This window comes from Mytilus edulis, chromosome 10 (genome assembly GCF_963676685.1).
Source record: "Mytilus edulis chromosome 10, xbMytEdul2.2, whole genome shotgun sequence".
In the NCBI taxonomy this organism is placed as follows: Eukaryota; Metazoa; Mollusca; class Bivalvia; order Mytilida; family Mytilidae; genus Mytilus; species Mytilus edulis.
The window spans coordinates 4,929,001-4,952,327 of NC_092353.1; the positions used below are offsets into that span (position 1 = coordinate 4,929,001).

The following is a 23,327-nucleotide window of genomic DNA, read 5'->3' on the forward strand; positions in this document are numbered from 1 at the left end:
TTTTCATTGGTAATATTTTTAATAAATTGAGAAAATCTTGCTTTTTTGTGGAAATCTGATTTCATGGTTAGCATACAAGAAGCCTATAGAAAGTTGATAAAATATGTGAAACATTTAGTTTACTGGTCCAGCTGAATTAAAAAAGACCAGCTGAATTAAAAAAATTCATGATAATTGGTATCCGACAAATTAGAAAGATAAATCCACAGTATTGGTTCTTGTCTGCTTGAACAAAATGTTTATTACAATGTTAGTAATATGAATAATATAATATCTGTTTATTTCTACAGATGGATGAACAAAATGGGCCTGGCAGCTATTGCTTATGATGAGAAGAAAGTCACAGAGCATGCTATATTTCCTCATGTTAGACGGCCTAATGACAATAATGGTAGGTCTTTTTTAGTAGCTGTTGTCTATAAAAAGAAGAACCTCACAGAGTATTCAATATTTCCTCAAATACACAAAGATCTATTGACTAATACTCAAGTTATTGTCCTGAAGACAACTGGTTAAGATTTAAGGGCAAAAAAGGATCCAAAAAAATTTAGGATTTATTTTCAGCTGCATTCAGGACAATAACTTCAGTATTAGTCTCTATAGATCTCTATGTATTTGTACAGTACCACAAGGTTTCATACCAACAAAGGTTTGGATTGTTATTGGGGATTATGGCCCTTACCTTTCAAGAAAAAAAAATTTGTATATTCTTATTCAAATTCCTTTTTGCATTTTTCTCAGGAACTACTTATCAATGCTTTCTAAAAGTCAGAAACAACCATTCTAGTGATTGAATTGATGCATTTTGACATATAGCACTTAAAAACTTTCTGTGAGCCGACTACATCTGTATTAACAGCAGAGGTAGCATTAGTGACCGCTGAAAGTTCTTGTTGTTTTTTCAGATATTGCCGAGTTTAGTGAGAGTGATGATGAAACGCTAGACTCAGCCAACACTAGCAATACTAGTAAAGATACAGACTCTAGTGGTCATGGGTCGCCTGATATAAGGTCAAGGTTACCCGTTAGTGAAGAAGACGAGGTTGTGTTTAGGAACCGTGGAAGTGGCTGTTCATCTTTCACAACAGGCAGTCTTTACAGTTGTGTACCAACAGAATTCTCTGATAGTAAGTATCTTTATAGTTGTGTACCAACAGAATTCTAAGTATCTTTACAGTTGTGTGCCAACAGAATTCTCTGATAATAAGTATCTATACAGTTGTGTACCAACAGAATTCTCTGATAGTAAGAATCATTAATTATTTTTAAGATAATTTTTCATTCTTTGATTTTTTTCTGGTTTAAGTTATAGATTCTGATTGCAGAATACTTGTTGTTACATTATAAAAAGTGATATTTTTATTTCATAGTCAAATATTGTCTGATACTTTAAATAGGCATATTTTTTTCAGATTCATCAGTTAAAGAGTTCTTATAACACTATATATAAAGAAATATTGTTTGTTTAAATCAACTTATTTGGAACTTGCTAACCTGGTAGAGTTTTATAATTTTTCAGACTTTTCCTAAATACCGGCAAGTTTTATGGCAGAGCACATTGTGTTATAAGTTTGTTGCCTTGAGTTTTATGCTACTGTTCCAAAGCAATTTTTGAGGGATTGCTTAAATATTTTGTCCACATCACACATTTATAAGGTTATAACAAGTTTAATCTTAATGTTGTTATTTCAGATTCAGAATCATCAACAATAACGGGGTTTTCACAAAGTACTGACGATCTGACACATATTTATCGTACAATTGAAAGTGAAAATTTGACATTTGATGGCAAAGATAAACAAAAACAAAGAAGAAGTGCAATAAAATCTGAGAGTTCTGGAGATGGGTTACCTTCTGGTGTACAGGTGGAAAAGGTCAAGAAACTTCACTCTTTAGAAAGAACATTAAAGGTTAGTTTATTGCATTTTTCATTTTGAAAAGTTAGATGAACAAAGAAAACTAGATTAATAAGTACATTAAAGTTAGAGCTTCAGACTTTTAAGAAAACAAATCAAAACAAAAATGGAAGATTTATTTGTATAGTCCTAATGATGACTGATATGTCAACATTATTTTCATGCCACTTTACATCTTAAATCATTACACAGTCCTTATCTTAAATCAATATAAATATTTCATAATATAGTCCTTATCTTAAATCAGTGCATCATGATATAGTCCTTATCTTAGATAAGTACACAATGAAAAGTAAAATCACAAAAATACTGAACTCAAAGGAAAATTCCTGACTTGGTACAGGCATTTTCAAATGTAGAAAACAGTGGATTGAACCTGGTTTTATAGCTCTAAATCTATCACTTGTATGACAGTCGCATCAATTTCTGATATATTCCTTATCACAGATGATATAGTCCTTATCTGCTAAGATTGTTTTACAGATCCAACAATTAATTGAACATGCTGCAGCTGGAATATATTATGATTTTGCATGTCAAGTGTTGGAATTTTCTATTATAGGCCAAAGAACAAGAACTAGAAGCCATTGATAAACTTTTAGTAGATGGAATGGGAGCAGATACATTAAAAAGATATCAAGACCATTTTCTGTTGTCTGCTTCAATGAGATCTTTACCTACACAGTCAGATTCGGATGAAGAAAGCTCATAAAAGACTTTATTATGTTATTACTAGGGATGTCCATTTCATGAAATTCATGTACTTGAGTATTTGCCAAACCACTAGCCTAAACTCACATAGACACAGATCAGATTATAGAAAAATTATTATGGGTACATGGGTTGGAAATTTCTTCAACAAATAAGTGGTCTTTTGATTTGTTAGAAAGCAAAATTGTGTGAAAATTGAATAAAGTAATGAATTTCATATAATGTTTACGTTCTCTTCCTCCATGTGTCGTGTTAGATGTTGTAATCTGTTCCTCAGGGGGGATAATAAAACTTACTTTAATATTACATTATGCAGGGGTCAATATACCAGGCAAAGTGAGCGACTATATGTACGTGTTGAGGCTTAACTTCTCCCTGATGCTGAAGTCTCCCTCTTGGGTCTTCACTTATCCTGTTCGGCTGCCTGGGAGCATTCCTTTCCTTTAACTCTAAAGTGTGGTGACCCCTGAATTTGCAATTATAGTTCTATTTACAACTACAATTTTTATGGCATCTGTAATGAAATAGAAGAGTGCCATTATTCTATCTTAAAAATGTTTATATAAATTTTGACCAAATTACTGTCTGACTTTTTTATCGTTTTATTTACGTAATCATGAAGTTGTTATCAATTAAGTGTGCTGCCAAATTTTCATCTGATATTAAATAATGCATAATAAAAATTGAAGACTTGATACAATAAATTGAATAATGTTCATTTCTAATTTAGGGAAGTTTATATAGTGAGCTGTACTGCTAAATTATTTCAAACTGAAACTTGAAGGCTTCTTGTTGTCTTTATACCAAATATAGTAACAAATTGATATAATGGTCAATGTCATTGTGTGTAACTTTTTATTCATACTATGGGGCTCATTTTGGGATTGGATTTTTTGTTTTGGATTTTGTGTTAGCATTTGAGTTGTTACAATTGTAGCTATGTTTAGCTACAGTATAAAAAATATATTAGATAGATTTTGGAAATAGCAACTTCTTGTATTTGGAACAAATAAATCTGTTGAAAAAGAGAATGCTAAACCTTTCCTAAGTTTTTTAGCTTGGTATTTTTTTTTAATGGTGTATATTAAATTAGGAATAAAATATTTCACAAATGTTCCAGCTTTTATGTACAATATTATATCAGTTACTTCCATTGACCTTTCCAATGTTGATTTTAATTTTATAGGTGTCTGTGAATATCAATACTAAGTCTGTTTTGATACAAATACATTTTTAGGGAAAATTAAGTTAAAATGTTGTATTTAAACTAAAACCAAATATAGCAGTGTAAAAGTGTTATGTGTTTTATATATTGTTATCTGTTTAAGGATTAATTATTTAATATATATTTTGTCATCCCTTTGACAGGGAGCTGAATACCAATAAATGTTGTTAGATTGGTGTTTTTGATATTTTATATAAAATAGGGAGATATGGTATGAATGACAATATGACAACTATCCACCAGAGTTAAAATGAAGTGGTTGTATGCAATTACAGGTGACAGTATGGCCTTCAACATTGAGAAAAACTCCATACCAAATAGTCAGATATGAAAAATATCAATCAATCAAATGTGAAAACAAACTGCCTAATTTATAACGAAATAATTTACGGGAAAAGAAATCTGATAGAAATGAACCAACTACAACCAACCACTGTACTAAATGCTCCTGAATTAGGACAGGCACAGAAAGAATGTGGTGGGGTTACATCTGTTTGTCAGCGCTCAACCCTACCTGTTCACACATGTCTTATCCCACATCTTTTATTTTTTTTACTCACATGACTTAAAGGTAATTAGTTAAACAAAAATGATAGCTAATCACACTGCTGAACAACCAATACATCCAGCAAAGCAACAGCACTTATATGGAACATAGTGAAATTGAGACAGGCAATAAATAAAACCAAATACATATCAACCTGTTAAAGGGCTTATTGCTACCTAACATTTAGATCACCAGTAATAAGAACTGTGGTTGATGAGCCCAATTATCAGCAAACATCAAAGGAGGAGATTCATGAAGGGTTAGAATTTAACTCATCATTTATAGATACCTGGACCCGGTTGCACGAACGTTAGTTAAATTTAACTAACCGTTATCTCGGCTTTAACGGGACGTTTAATTTAACGAGGGATTAAAAGCGTTGCACAAAAGTTAACAAGCAGTAAACTGACAGTTAGTTCCCCCAGTTAAGTTACAGATTTAACTAAGCCCGAGGGGTAACATTAAATATTTAACAGTCAGTTTAAATCAAAGATGGAAAACCAGTTATTGTTTGGTAATGTTTTTGCACTTCGAAAACAGCGAGTATATCGCGATAGGATAGAGCTTGCCACCCTTAGTGATATACAGATACGATCAAAGTTTCGATTCAAAAGAAAATCAATCCAATTTATATCAGATTTGCTACGGAATGATTTGTCCCACACCTCAAGAAGGAGTCAGCCAATTTCAGTTGAAATGCAGGTATACTCTTTAGAATATTATCTTTTTGTAAGAGTTAGACAAAGATTCATTTTTCTTAGTAACAAAGAAAATCTCTCTCTATATATGTGTACTGTTCAGTTTGAGGGTAAGAAAAGTCTCCATTCAAACGTAAACATTACAAAAAATAATTGAAAAATGACTACAAACATGGATTTAATCATCTCTCCCACCACAATCTATCCTAGTATATAATTCCACACACACCAACACAGTGAATGTTCTGTGTAACTTGTAAATGTATATTAAATTATGATTGAAAATTGTAATTTGCTTCTTGTGAGACCATAATTGGAATAAACCTTTCTAATATTTTAACTTATCTTAATTATAGCCCCCAATTATATAAACGGGTCATAATTTATATGCAAAAATACATGAATGGATCGGATTTTTGGTCTCGAGCAATATTATTAGGGGGGTGTTCAAATTTAAGCGTTCACCAGCCGGTGAATAACGACAAGAAGTAAAAGTTAATGCTTTAACCCAATCTACGTATACTTCAGCAAGAGTTTTTCTTCTTTGTATACACCAAAAGCTTTAATTTCAACAACAAGCAAACCGCGGTTTTTACGAGTCTATAATATTGATCGCATTAACAAGGATATTACCTCCTTGTCTGTAATTAACTATGAACTGTACAATGTTATGTATTAGAGATGAAATATCCCTTGACGACATATCTTGCAGGCTTGGATATTTTGAGCAAAGAAAGTTCACAAGCTCATCTATCTGGTTTTCAGAGTAACTAGACTCAACTGAGGGTTCCAAGAAAGGTATAAGGTGAACATCATTTGCTCTGGGTAAATTGTACCTTTCAGTATAATTTTCTAAGTAGCTCTGAATCTCTGCATGCATATTTTTAGCTTTCTCTACCACACCAACTGCAAAAACAGTCAAGCGAATGTAAAAAGTGGTATATTAAAAGAAAGATGGTATGCTATGTTGTATATATGATAAATTAATTGAGTCAGGCACCGTTTAGCCCCCCCTCCCCCCCCCCCCCCCCCGAGTTTATTTGGCTATTATCTTAACAATTATAAGAGATAGGTAGCACAAGTAACGATGTCTGAGTTGTGGTTCCTTTGGGAGCAACCATTTGATTTTCTAGAGGAGGGGCATGGATTTTACCCCCGCGACACACTTGGCGAAAAACAAGTATTTTCTTTCGCAACAAGGCAAAAACATTTTTTTTATTTCAATTATACCGTTGAAGCAAGTAAACTATGATGGAAAAACATTTTTTTTATAAATTTCGGAAATTTTCCAAAATTGTAGAAGCAAACTATTTTGTTTTCAAAAAAATCAACCCACCCCACCCTTCCCATCCCATCCCAACTCGAACACTCGCATATCCTCCCCCCCCCCCCCCCACCACCACCAACGCCCCCATCCCCGTCTCTCTCTCTCTATATATATATATATATATATCCTCCATATTAAGTTACCCCATTTTTTTTGCAGTTATTCTTTATTTCTTATTCCCCATTATTCTCTGTTTTAAATATTTTGCCCATTTCTCTCCGTATTCTTTCTGTGATTCATTCTTGCCAATTATTCTCTTTTCTGTAAACCCCCATCCACACCCTTATGGTCATAGTTACCCTTGGGTCGTCCCACGGTTGCCCCTGTTCCGAGGCGATGCAAAAGAAATTTGTGTTGTGACGAAAGCTTTATTTGTATTTATTTATTGTCTCATACAACGTGAAAACAATAAAAAAGAAAAAGATGCATCTGATCTTAAAACTTAACAGATTTTTATATAAGCAATCAATCAGTCAATTTTATTGTCATAAAACATCTAGACTATAATGCTCGTGTTGAAGGCCGTACTTTGACTTATAATTGTTATTTTTTCAAAACATTGTGACTTGGATGGAGAGTTGTCTCATTGGCACTCATACCACATACATGTATTCTTATTTATATATACATTATGTTTGTATAAGAAGTAGTCACGAAGGGCTAACTTTTTTTTACTTTCGACTCGGCTATTAATTAATTTGGGTGGCCTCTTCTGTGTACACACGTTTTAAAAGATGACGTCACGTCATGTTCTTGATATAAGTGTGCATGATTGGAATGTCAACATTGGAGTTGGATTATACACTCGAGTTTTACTGGAAATTCAGATTTTTTAATCGATAGACATTCAGTTAAAAGTCAGAATGACTATAAACATGTTCATATGTATGATTTTAGAAAACGTCAAACTTGTAATCATGCAATCTAAAGGAAAAAAAAAAGGATTTAGTGTGTTCAATAATCGCTTGCTCTGGTTAGATTGAGTACATATAAAGAGAAGGAATAACCAGTATTTGAAAGGTAAGTTCTTTTTTATTTCGAAATCGTAAAAAATGTGGTAATTTTGCATTTTGTGACGTCATTAAAATTACTGTAACCCCAGCGTTTTTGAACAAAACAAATAGATACATGACAATAAAGAAAGATTGGCTAGCTAATACGTGTATCTGTATATTTCATATTAAGTTATTTAGCATATGCATAATAAAATAATCGTACTCTCAAACACTGGAGGCATAGTGGAATCATAGTGGACTCAAAACCACAGGATATTCCACTAAAATTTGGCCTGTCCTTCATCATTTCAATGATTTTTTCTTCCACGGCTGATGGTGGCTTTGGTGCCGGCCCTCCTCCAGTCAATTTCCTCTGTTTTTTTACTTCACTATATATTTTTTTTGCATTCTGTTGTAAGTTTCCCCATTTATATATTACTTGCTTCATCGTTCTTTTTTGAAGTCCCATTGCGTTAATTTTAGAACATATTTCTGCCCACTTTTTATTTTTTTTGTTATTTGTTATGGTGTTTGTTTGCTTTGATTTTAACACGAACTCATCCTTTTCTACAAGTTCTTGTAATAGAGTTATTTCTGAGATGCTCCAGTTTGGTTGCCTTTCTCTCTTAGACGCCATGTCTGCCAAAAGTACGCGAAATTGCGCGAGGTCGAACATAACTGATTGTTAAAAACCAAACTACTAGTTAAACATAAATTAGTAAACTCAAACGTAACTAACTGTTGTGCAACGGATTTTTAATCAATAGTTACGTAACTTGCAGTTAAAATTTAAACTAACAGTTAAAGGCTTAACAGTTAGTTAAACTAACTGACGTTCGTGCAACCGGGTCCAGGATTATAAAAATGTTGTACACTAGAAGAGCATTTCGTCTACAAAAGACTCATATGTGACTACAAATTTTGAATAGAAAATGTATAACTTAATACAAAGTAACTTCTTTATTTTCACATCACATTCACATTATAAATTAATTAGGAAGTTTAGATTCCTCAATTATTCATTATGTTCAAAAGTTAGTCTTGGTACATTTTTCCTGATTTTACAACATTTTTTGGAAAAGATCATTGAACCCAGAAAATGGTTGTTTCTTGAGATTCGAATGAAGGACACATATGTTGTTGGTTGTGATCATTATTGTAAAATTTGGGTAGTCTTAATTTCACCTAACTTTTCTTGAGAATGTTCCTTGGATGTTCCTTAGAAGAACAAGACCCATCTGATTTTTTTTGTCAATGTACATGTATAAATAGAAAAAATTTAAGATTTAAGGAAAAGTTTCGTTGCCAGACAATATCTTTTGTGCAATAATTGAGTATTTTACCAGTATTTGTTGTATAAAGCACGTTGGAGTGAAAAGATAACTTTTGATTTGGAGTTCAATTGATCAAAGGTCAAATTAAATTAACAACCTTGTTTATTGGACTGAGATTTGAGCAATTCTTTAGTTCATACATTGTCAGCACACCGCTTCAATAAAAAAAAAGTTATGCGGATTTGTGATCTTTATCGCCATTAAGCAAACATCCGGTTTTAGAAATGACGTACATCTGCGCTTTACACTTCAAACGATGCACTGTCAGTTAACAGAAATATGAGCCTGCAAAACAAATTATACCTTTAATTCTCACAAGCCATATGGAAACCTTCTCAACTGAAGAACGTAATGCTGTGGATAACAAAGGGGACAGTGTTGTTAAGATGGCTCCAAAGGAAAACAAAAGAAATTTACTATTAATTTCTACCATACATCCTCACAGTTACTTATAAATGGGATCTTTGTGAAAGAAATTTACTCTCAGCTATGTAATGAAATAAAACAGAAACATCATGATTTAAATGATATAAATAACAATATATTTCAAACTTTGGCAAATTTGGAATTAAAACAAAAGTCATCTTTAAATGTACATACTTTGTAACAAAATGCAACCAACACATCTCTAGAGTTGGAAACATTACAAATAAAGCAGAAAACTTCTAGAAACTACCATCTAGTAAGCATTGAAACTATACAAGAAACATCTCTTCAAATTATAGATCTTTGTCCAATGTGCCAACAACCCTCGCATGATGATACAATAGAATGTAGTGAAAGTACTCTATGGCTACACTTTACATGTGCTGGAATCTCAGACAAAAATCTGTTAATATTTAGACAAAATGATTTTTTATGCCACATATGTAGTGAAAACCTGAAAAACATAATGATAGCCTCACTATAGTGAAAACACTGCATAATAACAGGGAAATTAAGTCTATCAATACTGAGACTGATAAGCCTGATAATATTGTAATAGATCCACCAATCAGGAAACAAACTCCAGAACAACAGGTTCATCTTACAGAAAATCATGAGATCAATGAAATAAATACATTAAATAAAAATATTTAAAAATGTCGATCAAAGTGGAATTCAACAAGAAGCAAATGATCTTCCCAAAATTGAAGGTAAAAACAACGGACAAAATCTAAGGCCAAAGTAGAAATCAGTCTAGATAAGGCATACATCTCGTATTTAGAGACACAAATTGAAAGGCTTACCTCTACGGTAGAGATTCTACAAAAATCGCAAAATTTAGGCAGACAACAAAATAACCATTGGACTGAGCCTTCAAACATAAATGTCAGTCTCCAATAAATAGTGCTTATCAAAACCAGCATCTTCACAACTTCTGTAGCCAACTTATTGAACAAAAATTAAACGAGCACAGAATTAGACATTTAGAACTGTAAACGCTTAAAACATATGCATACTATGCAAGCTCAATATCAACAATTAATGATGCAATTTCAGAGCCATCAACACCATCAACCTTATCTACTACCAAAACTATTATTGGAAGGACATTCGAAGAAAAAGAAGAAGAACTATCAATGTACGAACTAACGTCAGTTCACGGAATCCATATCGATTATACTTTTTCATGTCAGTCATAGTCGGAATATCTTCAATGATTACTTTGTCTTATGTTATAAAGTTTCAAGGAATTAAAAAATGGTTTAAAAAAAGGTAAAAGAAAACTAGGATTAGACTGATTGGTTTGTATTTTGGATGACAATTTTGAGTGTTAGCCCATATGTGGTTTTTTTATGAACGTTCCTGATCAATGTAAATCAAAAAAGACTTCAGAGACGACACATTTGAAATGAATTTAGAAGAATGGTATTTTTGTTTGGTACCACGAAAATAGTAGAAGAAAAACATGTATGATTGACAGCAACGAATAACTGGTTCCTGATTTCGTTCAGACATATTTGTTTTTGAGATAATAAAAGATGAAAATCAAATTTGATCTACAGCAACTGACATTGGTCAAGCATAAACAATTCATTTGGACAGAAAATGACAGGCATTGAAATATTAAAATGTTCTCAAAAACCAATCCCTGATCATTGACGATTGTGCAACAGCACAACATCAATCAAACAAAAGAATAATCAGTTAATGAAGGGTTGTGTTTGTCTGATTGATATTGTTTTTGCCTGATGGGTACCCTCACTTAACTAACGTCACAGTTATAACATTTTTTAGGATTCACCTTTTTTATTTTCATCTCGTTGAATTGTAAGATGAAAACACACAACAGGTTTCAAGATTATTATCCTTGTGAATTTATTTTTTTAATTTTAATTATCGATAAATCTTCTTTTTCTTTTTCTTAATTTGACAGATTTGTACTTGTCAATTGGCCTTTCCACTAAATGTAGGACAGTTGTGTTTGTTAAATAGATCAGTATTATATCGATACCTATATATATTTATAAAAAAAAAATGGTAGATATATAGCTGAAGACAAGTAGTGATAAGTTGCATTACTCGAATAAACCTGACCAAAGGATTGACTGAGGTATAAAAATATGGTATGCTAGACTTTTCCTTTCCGGCATTTAAAACCTTTTTGAGAAAATGATGCCTGCGTATAGCTGATGGTTGTACACATATAATGTTCTTCCTTGTATTGCCGTTTATAAAAGATATAAAGCATGAAATTGATTCCGATTTTTATTGACAAAAAACAAATAAGACATTTTAAAATCCATTTCAACAGTTACCCATGGTTTAACCCTCAATCCATCATAATAGATTAACATACATTAGTACAAAACCCGTTACACATTTCAGGTACTTACATATACTAGTCAACAAAAGAAACGATACACGACTTTAGAATAAAATTCATCAAATAGTACTAAAACTAAAACAAAATGAGATACACTATTTTAAAAAGCTTCCATTTACAATGTATGCACATATGATAATGAAAATCAAAACCTGTCGGGAAGTAACTAAATTCCATGTAAACGATCACAGGGTGCAAATTATTTTTGCGGAAAGTTGGACACAAAATCGACACATAATTACTAAATAAATTTTAAATTTGTTTAAAAATATTCAATATGCTTATTAAGTAATGTTCATATTGTCACTAATGGGTTGAAATATTATTTTTTTTTTAAATTTTGGTAAAAATAGTGTGTTTTTTTTTTAATTTCTCAAAAATGCCAAAAAAGAAAAAAATGTTTTCGTCTCAAATCAAAGTTTTAGAACACACTGTAAATTTGGAACCTTTCGGATTAGTTTTAAAATTATTAACGTTTTTTTTTTTAAATTCACTGTACACATACTGTCAATGGTAAATCAATTGATAATGTTTACATTTTAACGATTTCTTGTGGGGCCGAACTTTGCTTTAAAAATAAACAAAGAAACTGTACGATTTTTAAAAAAGAATTGATGGCAAACATTGTCTTTCTCTTTAAATGAGAGGTTGGCATCATCAGTTAGAACCTCTGTTTTTAAAATTGTCGTTTTATGTAAATTTTTGTCAAAAAAAAATAATCGCCAAATGACGTCATGAGAACGGATTTATATTTCCATGGTCATTAAATATTACTACCTTCAATATTAGTCCTATAAACGTAAAACTTCATCTTTAATTTGAAAAAAAAGTCGTGTATCGTTTCTTTTGTTGACTAGTATATATTTATTAGAGGTATAACCCTATAAGGAGCAAAGATCAACACGAAAAATAAAACATGTTTAAACGGAGATAGAAAACACAAAATACATATTAATTAAGAATAAGAAGAGACACATAGAAACAATTAAAAAAAAACTTGTAATATAAATGTACACAAACATTTGTAATGTAAAATCCCGCCAATTCATGAAACAACTTGAAGATAATTTTTATACAGTTTTCCGCAATCCATCTATTTGTAGGTTAGTGATGTCATTAGCCAATATTCTTTGTGTATAGTTCTTCCATTCTTCATGGCTCTACTTTATGCTGAAAGTAGAATTACAACATGTTTACTTTTTGTGCGATTTTATATTTTTTGCACTTGTTACAATTTATATATTACTAAAGTCATTGTTTTATTTTTGTTATTAAAAAATTGAGATTCACTCATGCGATTATTATATACATTGAAGTTTGTAATTTTCTAAATTTTCCCAAATAATTAAACAGAAACACTCTTACTTAATCCTTAGGAATAAGTATTCCGTATGATGCTTCCAAATAATACAAGATTGCTTTGAAGTATTACTTCTTGGTACTGGCATTTGTTTATCATCTTAATTTCGTGTAAAATGCTCATTTTTTCCTTTGTTCAACCTTTACTGGTTAGTCAATTGTTGATTATATATTTATGACGTAGCTCAGTACTTACGAGTGTTGTCCGTAAAGTTTGAGGACTGTCTCAATATAATATTATTTACCCGCCGGAAATAAATAAAACAAGTATAGAACTAATTTCATGATTTACTGATTAAGTGTACAAAATTTCATTTCAGTATCTGCTTAAATTTTAAAAATTATAAATCATAAGAAAATTTCATACGGAGCACCCAAACAGATATTTCTCGCATACATCCTGCCATTGTGCTATGGTCAATTTTGAAATTATATCCTTCGTTTTTGCTTATGCTCTTGGTCTAAATATCTTTTATTTTCATTTGTTCAAGCAGTTATTTGTTTTTATAGTGATTAAGAATATATTACAATATTGACTGCTGCATCCCACTTGTTGACGTTTTTACCTATAATATTGTGTTTGTTTTGCTAACCCGTTGTTGCCATTATAATGGAATTTGGTACGACTGTCATACAAATGAGTGGTTAATTTAGTTTTAAAAGCAGGTTTTAGTCCACCATTTTCTATTTTTTATAATTATCTTTTTCTTCATGAATTAACAGCATATATTTATCTTGTGGCACAATACTTAAGCAAGTGAAATAAATAATCATAATAAGCATTCTATGTAATAACAGTATGAGACCTATGGATTACGTATCGTAAAAACATGTTCATTTATTTAAAAATAGTGGTAATAGTAGTGCAAGAAATATATGTACATGCATATGGATTAATAGTATAGAAAATTATGGACTTTCCGTTTTGAATTTTCCTCGGAGTTCCATATTTTAGTGATTTTACTTTTTATACAAATGCTTTCAAATACTGATATACACATATGTATATGCACTTACCGCCTTTAAATTTAATCAGTGAGCCTAGCTCAGGGGTTCCAGTAAAAATTGTGTTCTTCCACACTTAAATATTTTGAGGAAATATGTTTCTCTAAAATCAAGTTTTCTTTTATGTAATTTCGAAGACCTTTGATATAAGGTTTTGATATCTTGCATCTTAGGTCTGTAAACGAAGTACTTTGTCAGTATAATAACTTCATTTTTTGATAAAATTCAATTTACAAAATTCATAGGGGCAAAAAATGGCAATATTCAAATTAAGTGGAATTTCGATATGAACTATATCTAAAATCCAATTAGAAAATTAGTTGTCCTCTCCCCTTCTTCAGTCCATTTGATTCTTGACATAACATATTGACCTTTAACTTTGTTCTGTCTCAAAATTCTAAGTTGATATTTTTTGGCTTCTATTTCATCAAGATTGTCCTTTGTACCTTATTTTAAAAATTTTGTATTTCCTCAGTCAGTTGGATTTTCTAATTTTATCCTTTCTCTTTTTATAAATGTTGAATAAAAAATAGTCCTACCTCTAACCTCCAGGAGAAGGGTTTCCAAAAATATTATTGGTCATTAATTGCAAATTGAATATCTAAAATATCAATACCATGTAAAGCATCCCCTCTATCCACTGGCAATACATAATGCACAAATGTGTTAGGGTTTTTTAGTTTTATTAGTTTTACATATACAGGAGAGTAATTAAACTTCAAGAGGCCTCTGCCGTTTGTTAACTCATTCTCTTTAAGGTCAAAATAACTGGATCTATGCGATCACTCCGGATTTGGAGATTGTGCAAAATTTTAAGTTTTAGAGATAACATGAAAAATATTGTGTGTGTCTATGAGTTGAAGAAACTTGATACCCTATTTTAATCATCAACTGCCAATTTCCGACATTTTTTTTGCCCTTGAATTAAGACAAGATTGATCGAACAACTCTTTTATTTTAGTTATACACTTGCATATAGTACCTTTGTAAATCAAAATGAATTATGTTAATCAATTATTTATGAATTAATGTGAACAAGTTATATTCATCTATTTAATCAGTTAAAAGAATTTTGAAAGTATTTTATAAGTAGCGTTTGCTTGTGTAGGTTACTGTATAAAATTTGTATTGATATATCTTAAGCTGGTGATGCATGTATATAGATAGACCAGTAACTTGTGACACCCCTGGTCTCGCTCCTATTGGAGGTTATACAATTCTTTCCTTTGTTATTTTAATTTATAAATTATCTTAATCTATTTATGAGATTTGATCACCGGTAAACTTCTGTTGCCTTTATTTATAGATCCTAGATATAATAGAAGACAGGAACACACACATAATATTCAGATATGACATATCATGCTATTTATCATTTGCTATTTTAACTGCTAGACAGTTATTAGGATGGAGAACGTCTTTATTACGTTTCAAAAGTTACTAGAACACACCCGCGAAATCGCGTGCATTTACAGCTTGTAAACTGGTTTTTTTTGGATGAATTTTTGAAATATTCAAAATAAACTTACTAAATTGTTTACTTTCCAGAAGATTCCCATTACATTCCGTGCCATTATTAAGAGCAGGTCTGATTACAGTTCTGGATCTGAAACCTACTGAATTTGCATCTGGTGTACCCCACGGTGACCAGGGACTGAGGATACATGGCAGTGGAACTTGATAATAAAATATAATAAAATATAACATGTTCTATTATATTATGTGTTTCGCGTTTCTCTGTTATGAATGTTCTTGCGTGTATTTGTGCTGTGCTTCTGTCACGTAGTATTTTAGTGATATTTTTTAACATTGTCATAAAGCGGGAGGTTTTGCTAGCCATTAAACCAGGTTCAACTGACCATTTTTTCATAAAATGTCCTGTACCAAGTCCGAAATAGGGCAGTTGTTATCAAATAGTTCGTTTCTATTTGTGCTAGCGTTTATATTTGCTGCACTTCGATGATCTTCGATGTTCCCTTTGTTTCTTTGTTTTCCTCTTATAGTAACTGTTGATGTGTTTCCCTTGCTTTTAGTTTTTGACACGGATATGTTTTCTCTCTATCAATTTATGACTTTTAAACACCGATATACTACTGTTGCCTTTATATATCAAATGGTTTTCATAAATGCAACTAAAACTATACATATATGATATTATTAACGTATCCATGATATAAGATTAGTTAATGTGTGATAGTTATTTATAGCCGACTGTACGGTATAGGATTTTCTCATTGAAGATATTATAAGTTATATGGTTCGCTACTGACCCTCTATGTACCCATAGAGGGTTAGTGAATCTCCAATGGATTTTATTTTAAAAAATCATGATTTTTTTAATGCAATAGTGGTTATAATCAATAATTATGATTCCAGTGATGGTTATTTCATTGTATGCAATGAAACATTATTTGAAAAAAATTCTATAGCACTGAACATGTAAAAACTCGTGCCACGTATTTCTTTATTTTGCACAATGTTTTGAAAGATCTATTTTGCACAATGTTTTGAAAGATATATTTTGCACAATGTTTTGAACAGAACAAATTACGAGTTAACGATTTTCTTTACCTTTTTTATATTTATCTTTGTCTTCTGAATTGATAAATGAGATTTGAACATTGCACTTATGTTGTCTAACTTTATAAATCATACATATCTAAATTGATACACAAATACTTGGAGATTCATATTTGAAATCCAATGGTTATATTGCATTATTTGACCCTTACACTACTATAGAGTTATGAAAATAGCTTTCTTGAGTCGGAAAAAATCTTTAAATACTTTTCCAAAGTGACGATAATATTTTCTTTATAGGTAAATTCAAAATTGAACAAACCTCTCTCTCCTTGCAGAAGGTCTTCACATCCCTTGCCCCCATTAATAGCAGGTCTAAGTACAAGTCTGTATCTAGTACGCGTTCCTGTGGCGTCTTGACTCCATGGAAACCAATCACTCGTGATACATGGTAGTGGTACTAAATGATAAAATATTACATATAACCGCTGTTTTTCTTTAGTGCAACTAGTACTCAACAGATGTAGTAACATGAACGGTACCAATGATACTGCACTACAGGTTCAGGATGACAATACACATATACATAAGTATATAATATAAAGGTTATTTATAGCCGACTATACGGTTCGGGGTTTACCTATTGTTGAAGGCCCAACGCGTGTCTATTAATAATTGCTTACATCAACTTCATTTAAACTTGAGTCTCATCGGTTATCATACGACATCCCATTGTATACATCATATAGAATTAGCTATTAAAAGATTAAATATGAAATGGTTATGTATAGCCGACTAAATGGTATGTTTTATTTCGTAATGTTGAAGGCCATGCAGTTGACTATAATTGCTTACATCCACTTCATTTGAATTTTGGTTGATATTTGTCTCATTGACCATCATACCACATCCCCTTGTTTTTAAATTCAATAACGGATGTTATGTGTTTAGTGGCAATTGTGTTGAGTCCAGCTTTCTCATTTGATATTATGGTTAAACATTACGGTTAAAAATAGTCACTTTACTTGAACTATATACAAGTGTCAAGTGAAAGGTTTACGAAACCAGGTTTAACTCACAACATCTTCGAAACATGTCTGTCCAAAGTAGGTGATGACAGTTGTTTTCAAGACGTTTCATTAAAGGATATATAGTCTAATGTTCGATTCTGTCAGGTTTTATGGACCTCTCCATTGAAAATTGACCATTCGGTTCAATGGTTTATATTACAGTGTTGATTTGCATTGAGTGTACAAGTACCATATTGACGTACCTGGCTTCTTTTTGAGTTAACGATTTTCTTTCCCTTTTTTATATTTATTTTTGTCTTCTGAATTGATAAATGAGATTTGAACATTGCACTTATGTTGTCTAACTTTATAAATCATACATATCTAAATTGATACACAAATACTTGGAGATTCATATTTGAAATCCAATGGTTATATTGCATTATTTGACCCTTACACTACTATAGAGTTATGAAAATAGCTTTCTTGAGTCGGAAAAAATCTTTAAATACTTTTCCAAAGTGACGATAATATTTTCTTTATAGGTAAATTCAAAATTGAACAAACCTCTCAATCCTTGCAGAAGGTCTTCACATCCCTTGCCCCCACTAATAGCAGGTCTAAGTACAAGTCTGTATCTAGTACGCGTTCCTGTGGCGTCTTGACTCCATGGAAACCAATCACTCCTGATACATGGCAGTGGTACTAAATGATAAAATATAACACATATCCACTGGTTTTCTTTAGTGCAATTAGTATTCAACAGATGCAGTAACATTAACGATACCAATCTTACTGCACATTATGTTCAGTATGACCCATAAATAATTTATGTAATGCTTATTTCTAGTCGATTATACGGTATTGGGTATCTCATAGCCGTATGATTGACCACAATTGCTTTCATCCAGTTTTTTTAAAACTTGGGATGATAGTTGTCTCTTGGCAATCATACCACGTCTCCTTGTTTTGATATTTCATAATGGTTATGTGCTTGGTGGAAATCAGATAAATCAACCGTTTTTAAATTCTATTATGGTTAATTGTACGGTAATATTTTGTCCCTATAACGGAAATATATACAAGTATCACATAAGTGGGAGGCTTACGGAACCAGGTTTAACTCACAACATCTTCGGAGCATGAGCATAACTGTCCTTAGTCAGAAATATGACAGTTCTTTTTGATACGGTTCGTTAAGTGTAACCAAGGAAGAATAAAAATTGGCATCCGCAAATTTGCAGATTTAACATTGTTGTGTTGATATTTTGAGTAGTTATGAATATAGAATGAACAAAGAATGTGATTTTAGCCGTGTATCACATTCACTTGTACTGTAATAGACGGTTCTGTTGCAGAGTTGTCAATTGTTTAGACGTATTATTAATACTTATTTCTGTGACTAGCATACGATCATTTACGATAGATATTTAGCTAATCTGTAATCAGGTACATCTTCATGATTAATATATGTTAAAAAAAACTCGGGATACATGGAAGTTGTGCTATATGATAAAATAAAAAAATAAAACACAGCCACAACCTTATTTAATGTAACTAATACTCCAAAGATATGATAAAATTAACAGTACCAATGTTACTGCATCACAGATTCAGTACGAAAATAAACTCAGCTTTAAATAGGATTTGTAAGAAAATACGTAATAGTTATTTAAAAAAAAAACCGACTCTACAGTATTGGGTATTCTCATTGCCGAAGGCCGTAAGGTTGCATATTATTCATGTTATTGCTTACATCCATTTTAAGCAAACGTGGGTGGATTGTTGTCTCATTGGCATTCATACCACATCTCTTTGTTTTTATATTTGACAAAGGTTGTCAATTTGTTGAGTCAATAGATATTGATATTAATATATAAGATGCAACTCTGCATCAAAGTAACAATTTATAAAAGTAAACCATTATATGTCTGTCTAAGTACGGTCTTCAACACGGAGCCTTGGCTCACACCGAACAGCAAGCTATAAAGGGCCCCAAAACTTACTAGTGTAAAACCATTCAAACGGGAAAACCAATGGTCCCATTTATATAAAAAAAAATATAGAGAAACGAGAAACTAACATAAAAAAACGGCAACTACTGAACATCCGATTCCTGACTTTGCCTTTTTATAGCATATAGTTATCAAAGGTACCAGGATTATAATTTAGTACGCCAGACGCGCGTTACTGTTGTAAGGTAAATTCTTACGGTTAAATTATGTAACTAAATCGGAACTATATACTAAGTGTTATACAAGTGGAAGGGTATAAAACCAGGTTTAACTAACCACTTTCTTCGGAACATGCCTGTACAAAGTCAGGAATATGGCAGTTATTTTAATACCTTCTTTGGAGTAATTTAGTCTATCGTTTGATTCTGTAAGGTTTTATGGACTTCTCCTGTTTAAATTGACCATGGAGTTCAGTATGTTAGAATACAGGTTTGTTTTTACTGAATACTATCTATTCATTGATATATTCATTATTAAACAAACCTTTCCTTGATTCCAGAAGGTCTCCACATTCTGTGCCATTATTAAGAGTAGGTCTAATGACTGTCCTGTATCTGGAAGCTGTTCCAGTTGCATCTGCTGAACTCCAAATTGTCCATTCGCTCAGCATACAAGGCATTTGTTCTAAATTATACAATTTAACTCATAACCACTGTTTATTTGTAGAACCAACAATTCTGAACATGTAGGATAACATTAACGGTACTAGTATTATTGCACTAGAAGTTCATTTCGACTAAACATTTACCCATTATAAAAGATAACATAAAAAAGGAGATGTGGTATGATTGCCAATGAGACAACTGTCCACAAGAGACCAACATGACACAGACATTAACAACTATAAGTCACCGTACGGTGAGTACAATGAGTAAAGCCCATACCGTATAGTCAGCTATAAAAGGCCCCAATAAGTTAGTTTCCAATAAGACAACTCTTTGACAAGTGACTAAATGACACAGAAATTAATAGCTATTGCTCACTGTACAGCCTTCAACAATGATCAAAGTCAATACCATATAGTCAACTTGAAAAGATCCAGAACTTTCAAATGTAAAACAATTCAAACGAGAAAACTAACGACCTTATCAATGTCAAAAAATGAGCGAAAAACAAATATGTTTCACAACAATAAACGACAACCACATAATTGCAGGCGGGGGGATACATGTTAGTGGGGTCCCAACACTTCCCTAACATAGAACAGTTGTGTAACAGTACAACATAAAAACGAACTATACAAATTGTTTGAATAAAAGCTTAACTCATTAGATGGATACAAATGGGATATATCTAATAAAAAAGGTGGTCTCGTACATCCCAACACTAAATAGACAATAAGTGCAGACCTCGCAGTTACTGATAGCTAGTTCAAAGCCAATAACAACTAATAAAAAAATATGCATCTATTATCAATTAGTACACATCAAACATCTTTTGGACTTAGTGTATAGACATTATAAACAGTCAGAGAAAAACATGACCTTGTGCAATGCTAAGATACAGGTATCGACAGATTGTAGTCTAGATTAAATATTGTGTGCCGCACACTACGTGATGGATTGGTCTCATTGTTGAAGCATATATTTTTGTTAGTTTGTTTGAATTACTCCGTCTTTTTTCTGGTACAATTATGCATGTTTAAGCATCTATGAGGTATAATCAAACAAATCCTACTGCAATATTACGCTTATTCTCACGTTACTCGATTATGTTTTCTCATGATGCGCATCTCAATTGTTAAATTGCTGAACTATCAACAATCATTATACAAGACGGAAGTATAGCTAGCTATAAAACCGAGCTCAACTCACCATTTTTTTTCGGAATATTTGTGTACCACTAACGAAATATGACACTTGCCTTCTATTCGTTCTGCTATTTGATATAGTCGAGCATTTGATTTTGTCAGGTTTTATTGACGTCTCCATTTTCGAATTTACTATGGAATTTGATATTTTCAATCACCCTGTTTTTGCTGAGCGTTGATTCGCCTTCCGTGTGATGAATGCATATGATAAGACGCCTTCCCCGATGACGTACCCGGTCTTGCTGTTTCTTGGGGTCAAATCACTCCTTGTCCTTGTTATATTGATGTGTATCTTGTTATATATGAAATGTTATCGATACACTTCTTTTGTGTAAATTTACAAATCATAGAAATATTCATAAAAATTCCTTTTATATAGAAACACTTCACGATTCTATATTCAGATATAGATATTTTCCCTCCTTCATTGCAAAAGACAACCAGTGACAAATGACATTTTTTGTGTAAACCCTTGGTTCATATCTAGATAGGAATTCTTAATCTAAAAGTAAGATTATCTGTATAACACATAATTACAGATATGTTCCAATTGTCATAACCACAACTCCGTCCTTGTTTCATCGATTGTGACAACGTCAAATGAGATTTATCACAGACGTTATGCTTACTAGTGTGACAAATGCAACTAATGGAGCAGACCATGCCACTGCTGGTGGACGTTTCGTCCCCGAGGTTATCACCAACCCAGTAGTCACAATTTAGTGTTGACATGAATTTCAATTATAAGGTCTATTTTTATAAATTTCCTGTTACAAAACTTTGATTTTTTTCGAAAAACTAAGGATTTATTTTCTTATCCCCGGAATTGATTACCTTGGCCGTATTTTGCACAACGTTTTGGAAATTTGTGTTTTCAATCCTCTTCAACTATGTTCTTGTTTGGCTTCTTACCAATTTTGATCTGAGCGTCACTGATGAGTCTTATGTAGACGAAACGCGTGTCTTATGTATTAAATAATATTCCTGGTACTTTTGATACCCTTCTGTAGCGTCTGAAATTAACCCGGCTTTGCTCAGTTTAAGTTTTGAGGACTTATTCTTTTCGACCTTTTTCGTTTTTGTCATGATGTTATTATTTTTGTATGTGAAGAATTCATGTAGCAAAATAGTCTTTTGTGTTATAGAAAATACATCTTGTTTTTTTTCATTTAATTTGCAGTGTAGTGTTTGGTATATTTTGAAGCCTTTACAATTCAAAGTATATAAATCTAATATAGTTATCTCATCGTCACATGAACCTGACAAACAACTAATATCTGTGTAGCTTCAATTTTAAGGAGATAGCCTGCAGTGGCCTTGTTAAACCTATACTTTTAATAAAAGTACGGACAAAGTATTATCCAGGTTTGAAAAATGATGATGAAGATTTATTATTCTGTCTGGTGAAGGTATCAAAAATTACCTTTCTTAAGTTCGAAAAGTTCTTCACATTTATTGCCACCATTTAAGGGAGGTCTGACTACAGTTCTATATCTGTATATAGTTCCCGTGGCATCTGGTGCTTGCCAGTTAGTCCATGCACTCATTATACAAGGCATTGCTTCTGGAAAATATTAACATCACAGCAGTAAAACGTTGAAATGGATTCAATGAATATAAAAATAATGAGACAACTATCCATCAGATATCAATTGATGTAAATTTAACATGTTTAAGAAACAATAAGAAGTATCCGTACAACCTTTATAAATAAGCAATTGACATACTATATATTAGCAGTACATTGTAAGCTAAAGTAAGCTATGAAAGGCCATGGAAAAATAAAAAATATGAAATAATGTAAACGAGAAAAGCAACAACCGCATAAATACTAAATGAATTACGAAAAATAGACCACTGAGTAACAGGCGTCTTACTTGGGACAGACATATAATAATGTGGAGATATTAACATATTTGCGAGTGTGTAACTCTCCATTAAAACAAAATTCAAGTAAAGTAAGAAAGACTTATTCAATGAACGAATGAAAGATGGGTATGCCTAAACCTATCTGAAGTCTAGTATATAAATAAACCGACTGGCATA

The 23,327-nt window shown here is 31.9% G+C and overlaps 3 protein-coding genes across 4 annotated transcripts in view; 1 reads left to right on the top strand and 2 right to left on the bottom strand.

Annotated features, from left to right (window-relative positions):
- The window catches only part of LOC139493195 (connector enhancer of kinase suppressor of ras 2-like), a 48,357-nt gene extending 44,331 nt beyond the window's left edge, over window positions 1–4,026 (top strand). For both annotated transcript variants that reach the window (XM_071281385.1, XM_071281386.1), the window contains 4 exons: window positions 291–391; window positions 906–1,127; window positions 1,693–1,910; window positions 2,479–4,026. In XM_071281385.1, coding sequence (XP_071137486.1) covers window positions 291–391; window positions 906–1,127; window positions 1,693–1,910; window positions 2,479–2,628 — 691 coding nt within the window. In that variant the 3' untranslated portion in view covers window positions 2,629–4,026. The remainder of the gene's footprint in view (window positions 1–290; window positions 392–905; window positions 1,128–1,692; window positions 1,911–2,478) is intronic.
- Window positions 4,027–7,609: 3,583 nt separating this feature from the next.
- LOC139492212 (myb/SANT-like DNA-binding domain-containing protein 3) lies at window positions 7,610–8,056 on the bottom strand. Its single transcript, XM_071280395.1, has one exon. The coding sequence runs from the start codon at window positions 8,054–8,056 to the stop codon at window positions 7,610–7,612; it is 447 nt and encodes a 148-aa protein (XP_071136496.1).
- Window positions 8,057–11,803: 3,747 nt separating this feature from the next.
- LOC139492213 (spondin-1-like) lies at window positions 11,804–22,840 on the bottom strand. Its single transcript, XM_071280396.1, has 6 exons — window positions 22,705–22,840; window positions 19,955–20,095; window positions 18,024–18,161; window positions 16,769–16,906; window positions 15,456–15,602; window positions 11,804–12,732 (listed from the first exon to the last, which is right to left on the bottom strand). The coding sequence occupies exons 1-6, from the start codon at window positions 22,838–22,840 to the stop codon at window positions 12,728–12,730; spliced, it is 705 nt and encodes a 234-aa protein (XP_071136497.1). The 3' UTR covers window positions 11,804–12,727.
- Window positions 22,841–23,327: the final 487 nt, after the last annotated feature.

What these genes read in the sequence shown, in the direction of transcription:
- LOC139492212 (XM_071280395.1), bottom strand. Translation starts at nt 8,056, where the DNA reads ATGGCGTCTAAGAGAGAAAGGCAACCAAACTGGAGCATCTCAGAAATA.
- LOC139492213 (XM_071280396.1), bottom strand. Translation starts at nt 22,840, where the DNA reads ATGCCTTGTATAATGAGTGCATGGACTAACTGGCAAGCACCAGATGCC. An exon ending in ACTTTTCGAACTTAAGAAAG is followed by an intron (nt 20,096 to 22,704) that starts GTAATTTTTGAT and finishes TGTATAATTTAG; the next exon opens with AACAAATGCCTTGTATGCTG. An exon ending in CCTTCTGCAAGGATTGAGAG is followed by an intron (nt 16,907 to 18,023) that starts GTTTGTTCAATT and finishes TTTATCATTTAG; the next exon opens with TACCACTACCATGTATCACG.